This window comes from Porites lutea, chromosome 6 (genome assembly GCF_958299795.1).
Source record: "Porites lutea chromosome 6, jaPorLute2.1, whole genome shotgun sequence".
Lineage (NCBI taxonomy): Eukaryota > Metazoa > Cnidaria > Anthozoa > Scleractinia > Poritidae > Porites > Porites lutea.
The window spans coordinates 15,000,809-15,009,051 of NC_133206.1; the positions used below are offsets into that span (position 1 = coordinate 15,000,809).

At 37.4% G+C, this 8,243-nt stretch overlaps 1 protein-coding gene across 1 annotated transcript in view; it reads right to left on the reverse strand.

Annotated features, from left to right (window-relative positions):
* Positions 1-656: 656 nt before the first annotated feature.
* The window catches only part of LOC140941070 (uncharacterized), a 13,347-nt gene continuing 5,760 nt past the window's right edge, over positions 657-8,243 (reverse strand). Inside the window, exons 8-13 of the mRNA XM_073390028.1 lie at positions 6,481-6,814; positions 5,722-5,832; positions 5,469-5,530; positions 4,975-5,034; positions 2,194-2,430; positions 657-1,559 (exon numbers count right to left, since the gene is read on the reverse strand). Of these exons, the coding sequence (XP_073246129.1) occupies positions 1,060-1,559; positions 2,194-2,430; positions 4,975-5,034; positions 5,469-5,530; positions 5,722-5,832; positions 6,481-6,814 (1,304 nt within the window). The 3' untranslated portion in view covers positions 657-1,059. The remainder of the gene's footprint in view (positions 1,560-2,193; positions 2,431-4,974; positions 5,035-5,468; positions 5,531-5,721; positions 5,833-6,480; positions 6,815-8,243) is intronic.

Here is an 8,243-nt window from a genome sequence, read left to right on the forward strand (position 1 = left end):
TCGCTTATCATGCACCTGTTTCCAGAGCTACAGTCTGCAGGTTAACATTACTTCGTGGGTTTCTTTATTTTAGGGTGGAAACTTGAAGCTTAAGAGAAGATCTCATTACCGATTTACAGTTATTGGCGCAATAAGGCCCCAGAACGAGTTCTTGGACAAAAACTGACAGTGAAACATAGCGATATGTTTATTACTTTCGTTTAACCTCAATTTTCTTTGCAGATTCTAATTGTCCAAAACTGATACAAGATGATTTTAGGCCAAAATATGAAATTTCTCTTTTTTTGTGCTTGGTAAAAAATAAACCAAGTAACGGAGTTAGGTGATTAAGCGACGCCAAGAGCATTTCAACGATTTAGAAAGAATTCGATTTTCGTTGGTGGCTATATCAGGAGAATCTAAAGAGGTGTTGTCTAGGTGTCCATTAATTAAGAGAGAGCAGAAAAGGCCTTGTTTGTATGGACACTGCAAAGCGGTATTAGCTTGGGAAGGGATCATGAAGTGAATTCCACAAAACTCAGTTGACTGAGCACTTATTCAACAAGAAAAGATAAAAATTAATAAGGACTCTTGGATGGCCCTACAAACTCTGAGACCACTTCTCAGTTTTTGCAATATTATTGTAATTATCATAATACAAAACAACGACAAAATAATTACTCAGTGAACTAAATTTAATGCATGACATGTCCCATTTCCAAAGTCTCTGAAGAGACATTGATTGCTGAAGTTACATTATTTCTAAAAACAGATCATGATTGTCTACTCCCAAAAGAAAAACATCAAGAGAAACTAAATAAAATTTAAAATTAAATACCAAAGAGCCCTAGCTTTCTGTGATGCCAATGAGCCTCTGAGCAACCAAAACTCTTAGATCAAGCACAATGAGTGCACATTTAATTTTCACAAGAAATAAAAACTTGGCTGTAACACTGCTTGCTTCTAAAACGACTTAATGTGATCACATCTTCACCTCTGGTACAGTGATCATTCTAATAAATATACAAAATATTGAAAAAAGTTTATATTAATAACAGTCAGTTATTAAGCGTTGAATGTTTAGGTCTGTTGAGGGTAGGCCCATGCAGCAGCCTGTTGTATTTGGCCTTGGACAGCATTGGTAGCCTGTGGCTGGTAGGGTTGGTAGGCAGTCTGCTGGTAGACAGGGGCTTGTTGGGTGTACTGTGGCTGTTGGCCATGCTGCATTAACGGTTGAGGTGCATTTGGCTGTGAGGGTGGGGGCCCTGGAGGGGGTGGGGGTGGTGGATGCTGTGAATAAGTACTGCCGTAACTGTTGTATCCTCCTCCCATCATACTGTTCCATGAGCCATTCTGTTGCGGCTGATGCCTTCCCCCGTAGCCTCCTTTGTCACCACGTGAATCTGCATTCCTGTTGGAGTGACCCCCTCTTCCAGAGTTTCCCCGACCACCACCGGAGAATCCACCAGAGCGGTTACCGCCTCCACTTCTGGAATCACCACGTGCATCTCCATAGCTGTTTCTGTTAAAAGAACCACCAGTGCTTTGCTGGGCATTTTTGTCCCGGTAACGACTACGATCTGAAATGAAACTTAATATTACTTTCAGTCTGCAATAGAAATTTTGTATGATGACACCATAAATTTTGACCACAACAACCAGAATCCTTCAGATTGCTGTTTTCATGTGCAAACCAGGGCTATGGTTGATAAATCTCTGTGAGATTGACAAATTGAAATAGAGCGGTTTTCACTTGACTGTCGTAAAACCAAAACCAAAGTAAATACACTAGCCAACCAAAGGGCGTAGTAAAACCAGAACCAAACCAATTCCTCAATTACTTTCAACAGTCAAGTGAAAACCGCTCTAAGTAGTCAACTTGCATCATGAAGAAAATGGCCTAATACATGTTTCTTTACTATTAAGTTCCTGAAGGAGGAGTATGGTATTATACACTTGAATAGAAATGTGAAAAGGTTTCTGTTTATCTCAGAAAGTCTGAAAGTACAGAACACTGACTTTTTTTTTCAAGGCAAGATGTGCAAATCTTTGGTTACTTACTACATGTATAATAAATTTACATTATCATGTTATGTTTTGAGGAACCCTGAACAAGAGCTTCTCTAAACCCTGTTGTAGTCCTGAAGAATCTTTTAAGTGTTTTCATGGCATTAATCCAATATTACATGCAGAATGAGGTATGGTCACACTCACTTCTGCCAAACATTCCCTTTGCTTGTTCTGCCAATTGCATGAGCTTGGGGTTGACATGCTGGTTGGCTTCTTTCAATATAGAAATCAAATCCTTGGCCTGCTTGGCATTTCCAGTGGTGAAAAATGTGTATGATGTCCCAGTACGATCTGAACGTGCTGTTCGACCGATGCGATGCACATAATCTTCAGAGCAACTTGGGAAGTCAAAGTTGATGACAAATTTGATGTCAGAGATATCTAAAAGAATGTCGCAATGAGGTAATGAAATGAGCTAATGCATGCCAATAATCCACTCGCACAATAAAAAGAGGGCGTCAAAACAGAAATGCCAGCTCCCTAATGATACATTTTGTTGCAAATGTCAGAAACAGTACCTGCATACTCACGTGGGTACAGTGTTCCAAATGAAACGGTGACACTTATTTGGACTGAAGGATTTCTTGCAACCCTCCCAATCCACTTAACATTAGCAAGTAGTCATAAATAAATGTAGACTTGGCCATAAGGTAGCCTGTCATCTATTTTGTCCAATCAAACTTGCCTGGATTGTTGAGTAACTAGTAAGCTACCTGTCCCATTGTGTGATATTTTGGAGGTTGTTTCTGCCCTGGGAGCCGGCATGAAATGTTCACCAGGTTACACTTGAAGCAGGAACCACACCATGACTCAGCGCATCCAGATGATTGGGAGGGAAGGAACAGAGATAAGGGACTCTAGAGGCAGTGCAGCTTTGCCTTGCTGCCTGTCTTATGATCAGTCATGCAAACATTGTGGGCCCTTTAGATTCAACACTGCATTGCAAACAACATGCATGTTTACAGACAGGAGGTCTTTCAACAAGAAGAGAAATAACCTGATTTCCCGATACAAACTACTTTTGTAATCAATGCAAAATAATTAAATATTTTCAGGAGTAGCATTATGCCATTGCAAATATCTGAAAGTTCCAAATTAACTAACCAGTAGCCTTGCCAAAGGTGCACATGTTGTACTGAGGGCATTAGTATTATCAACAAAAATACCTTGGATTACAAAAGTATTTATTTAATTCTCATTGAAAATGACCTCCCCTGCAACACTCGCCTAAAACGTTTGGAAAGTTGGACATTAATAAACATCTTCTGAAAGATCATTATTTCAACTATGCAACCTCTACACTGAACTTTTAAGTCAATGTCCAGTGCTTTGGCTTACTGTTTTTCTTTTAGACATATACGGATTTCAATATTTGTGCTACAGTAAAAACCCACGAGTAAGAACCTAAGATTTAAGAACCTGTTAGGCTAAAATTTGCAATTTAGACACCCTCTATATAAGAACCTCTTTAGCCTAAAATTTGGAGAAAGGTTCTTATTTTCAAAAATCCTTTAAAAATATTTACTAATTGCAATTGCAAAAGTTAAGTTAGTACATAATATTATATAAATGTTGTTTGATTGGGGTCATTGAGAAAATGTTTATAATATTGTGTTTTACAGCACAATCATGTATATAAAGTTGTTTTGACTCAAGAAATTAAAATTCATGGGAGAATAGATCTCTATTATGGTCATATTAAAATACAAGCAATAATTAGGTATGCAAATTTAAGGGTGCTGATCACTAAAATCTTCTTAGCAATGACATAATTTTTTCCAAGAAATTAAGAACCTTTTAAGAACCTAGATAGCCTAAATTTATGTTAACAACCATTTATGTAAGAACCTATTTAGGCTAACCCTGGAAAATGTAGGTTCTTACTTGTGGGTTTTAACTGTATTCTGGATAGTCGAAACAATGGTATACTTGCTTTGTATGTTTTTTTTTTGTTACACCAATTATTCATGGAGTTGTGTTCAAAAAAAAATAAGTCAGAGCAGTGGACTTTGACTTAAAGTTTGAGGTTGTACAGATACTAATATGCAGCAGTCAGCTGAATCTGCCAGGCTCCACAAATGCTTACACTACTGTGGAACCTCACTCCATCTGTACAACATCAAACACAACTCCAATGTACACATTAAATTTTTAGCACTTTTATTGAAACTCAAGGCTTGATACAAGATCATGTCTTAGAGGAGCAATATTTCCTCCTCAAGGAAACGTTATTGTAAAACTGCATTGCCTCGACTCATCTTTACAGAAAAGGAGGCAAACTGAGGAAAAGATGCATGGCTATAAAGTAAAATGACATGCAAAGAATTTTTTTGCTTCTCAAAACCACACTGAGCAATAAGACATGCAAACAGAAAAGTCTTTGAAGGTTAAGTCAAATATGTCTCTTGAGAGATCGCTACAGATTTCCTGAAATAAAAAAAATGTTTACATCTGTATGCATGTGTGCATCTGACAGTGGCCCACAAGATTGCAGTTAATACATGTACTTATGAGTATTTTTGGTAATCTGTGACAGGAATTTTGGATAGTGATTTATGGAGAACCTATCAACAGAAGCGTACGGCATTACATCTGCTCCTCTCCCTCCAGCTCAGCTGACAAACCCAGGTCATGCACAGTTCCTTCCAATCAAGGACAACTAGTAACCACAGCATGGATGGTGCACCCTCCGATTACAAACTAATAAACCTACTACAGGGTTAAAAAAAATAAGTCGTAAAGTTAGTGCATAAGTACAAGCAAAAATATTTTAGTTATGCTAGAATCTAACTACAAGTAATGGTACAAAATATCAGTCAAAGGTTTCAGCATTTTAGCTACACATAAAAACAAAAGGACTCTAACTGCTTGCATTAAATAGGGAAAAACCAGTATAGGAAAAAAAACAGAGTATTTTAAACAAACCTAATCCTCTGGAGGCAACATCAGTAGCAACTAAGATGGGAGCATTGCCCTTCCTGAATTCTGCACAGCAAAAGATGGATAAAATAATTAACATCCATTGAGGTCTTATAAGTATGTCAAAAATATACTTTCACAAAATAATGAGAGAGTAGTCTCTTTATTGTCCCTACTAGCTGAACCTTTTAAAATAGCATCACAGTATGTACAGGATGCTCAGTCTTTACTGCATAACTTGCAGCAGTTGTTGCTTGCATGTTTATACCTGAAACCTGTACTAAGAAAAACTGTCTTTCTGCTCTTTTCCTCTAGTGAACATACTCAAGATCAAGCACAAAGAAGGGCAGCATCTGCATGATGCCTGAGCTTTGCATTCAATGTTGGCTACTTTGCAATAGTTATTTATTTGACTCTTGTGATTACAACAATCAGTGTGACAATCATTCTGTGGAGGCATCTGAATGTTACCAACCCTAATGAGTGAAGATTCAACCTACCATTTAATACCCAGTCCCTTTCAGGTTGAGATTTGTCTCCATGAATACACATAGCAGGCCACCTAAAATTGAAAATGATAACTCAATACACATCATCTTATAACATTCATCAAAACAAAACAAAATACCAAGAGCATCAGTAACGAGGAATTCAATGTGGTCATCATTTAGAATTCAGAAAAACTGAACAGTCATCAGTGCTCTTCAGATAAAAACAAAACTAACATTTGCAGCAAATAAAGAATAACCATACCCATCTCTACGCATCCTTCTTGTTAATTCATCAGCTCGTCTTTTAGTCTCGGTGAATATAAGGGACTTGTTCTCTGACTCGCCCATGATTTCCTCTAGAAGCTTGATTAGCCTAGTAATATTAGTAACAAATAAGGTTACACAAACATGACCAAGTTTCCGCCATGTGGAATCTTTTCCTGAAAATATTTCTAGTACGCAGTAATATTATTTAAAGAAACTGTGCTCCTGCATCCAGGGGCAAATACATGTATAGAGATCCCAATTAACAAAACCAAATTTTTGTACAGTTAGCATCCTTTACATTGTAATCTTAGTAACCTTGAGAAATAAGAATATTGATGTCCAGGGTCAGGTTCCTGAAAGACCGATAAGCACTAATTCAGGATTAAAATTTTGTTCTACTTTTTGTATTTACATACCGTCCTATGCACTGCTTAGAGTAACACTTTGTGTTATCATTACTGTGTCTCAGACTTAAGGCTTAACAGTATTTTGTAAGCTGGAGTTACATGTTATCAGACAAGAAAACTGTGCTTAAAGTTTGGCCTCATCTTGGGTTAAACTAAACTGTCTTCCAGGGAACCAGGCCCTGAATGTTACAAAATAATAGAAGCTCAGTCATTCTTCCCTCTTTAAGTGTCTTGACTGTCTTGACTCAATTGTCTCATATTAAAGATGTATAAAAAGAGAGTTCTGTAACATTAAAACCCTGACATGACAACATAACGATAATCATAACTCAAGGTCCAAAACTTACTTGTAGTCTTTTTCTGTCTCATCACACACATCCACAATCTGTAAGATTTTGTGGTTTGCAGTAAGACCCAATGAGCCGACTGTAATGTGCACATAATCCCGCAGGAAATCAGATGCCAGACCTTGTACTTCTTTAGGCCATGTTGCACTCCACATAAGTGTCTGTCTATCTGGTCTGATTTGTTCAATGATTGTCCTGATTTGTGGTTCAAATCCCATGTCAAGCATCCTGTCTGCCTCATCAAGAACCAAATAAGTACACCGTCTCAGGTTTGTCTTTCGAGCTTCTAACATGTCAATCAATCTTCCTGGAGTAGCTATACAAATCTCCACACCTGAAAGACCAAAAGTTACTACACTCACCTACAGGAGTAAAAATCTAAGGCCTTAGGGCTGTTGCTCACTAGCAATGCTAGCATAAGCATTGTTATAACATGGTCCTCACTAGTGAGGAGAACCTTAACATGAACACAAGAAGATCACAAACGCTTGTTCTTATGCTAAAGCAGATGTCTAGGCCATTCTCGCTATCGCATTAGCTCATGCTTATGCTTGCATTGTGCTACTGCTTATGTACATGTTTGTGCTTCCATTGCTACAGAGGACCAGGTTTTACTGTCCAAAGCAACATTTCGTTCACCAAAGATAGCCAAAAAATTTTAAAACCAGGCAAATGTTAAGGTATTAGAACTGCTATAAGTTCAAAAATTGACCTTGTTTATATGAAATGTACTCTTAACCTGTACACAAATTCAAAAAAATAAGCATTTTCCTTCAGTAAAAGCTGAGAAAATGAAAGCCAAAGTTGGTATCTAAGAGTGCTATTTTACTAATTAATCAAAGGGATGAAATCCAATGCCATACTTTCCATTGTTGAAAGGGACTAGAGGATTGTGCTTTTGGGCTAGTGAATTCTGTTCTTAACTTACCCGACAGGCAAGTGAAGTTTTTTTAAGGAATTTAAATCACAAAAGAACTGTGTAATCAATCCTGCCAATCAAAAAGGTTTGGGGGCAGTTGAAATGAATTTTGGGCTAGTACATGCTAGCTGCAGCTTGCCCAAATGGTGAGCTGTAAAAGTGACTTTCTATACACCCTGCACATGACGCTTTTATCTTCAGCAAACAATTAAAACAAGAGAAACAAATTATTATTTTATCAATCAGAAACAAATGACCCTAAAGCGTCTAAATTCCCCTTATTTTTTCAAAACTAAGCTGAGGTTTTTTGTCCAATCAGAACCACGGGAATTTTTCTGCCCAAATATGGAAACAGAGAATTGAAGGCATCCCTGTCTAAAAAGTGGCTAATAAAAAATTCCTCAAGTCCTTGACAGTTCTCCAAGTACATCCATGACTCAACTGCACACATTGAGCTGTGTACATTTGTTGTACAACATAATCAATGGACAAAAACATTTATGTTTACAGGTAGTGGAGCCAGTGTGTTGTCATTTGCCGGTGCTAAGCTGCATGCCTACGAATAATTTTCGTTGCGAAGACTTTCCGTAAAAAAAAATTCTTCATGCTTGATAACTTGTTTTCTGTCTCTGTTCGTTACAAAACATGCTTTAGGTTTCTCTGCACAGACTTTGTGCACTACTCTTAATATTAATTTTAAAGATAGCAATAAAAAAAGTAAAAAAAAACAGTCATGTAACCCATACTCTTTTGAACACGTGCTAGATTTCATCACCAAGTTATTCCAAGCCCAAAAGATGCTAATCATGATTAGCCAACTTTGTCTTGTCCAGAATAAGTCAAT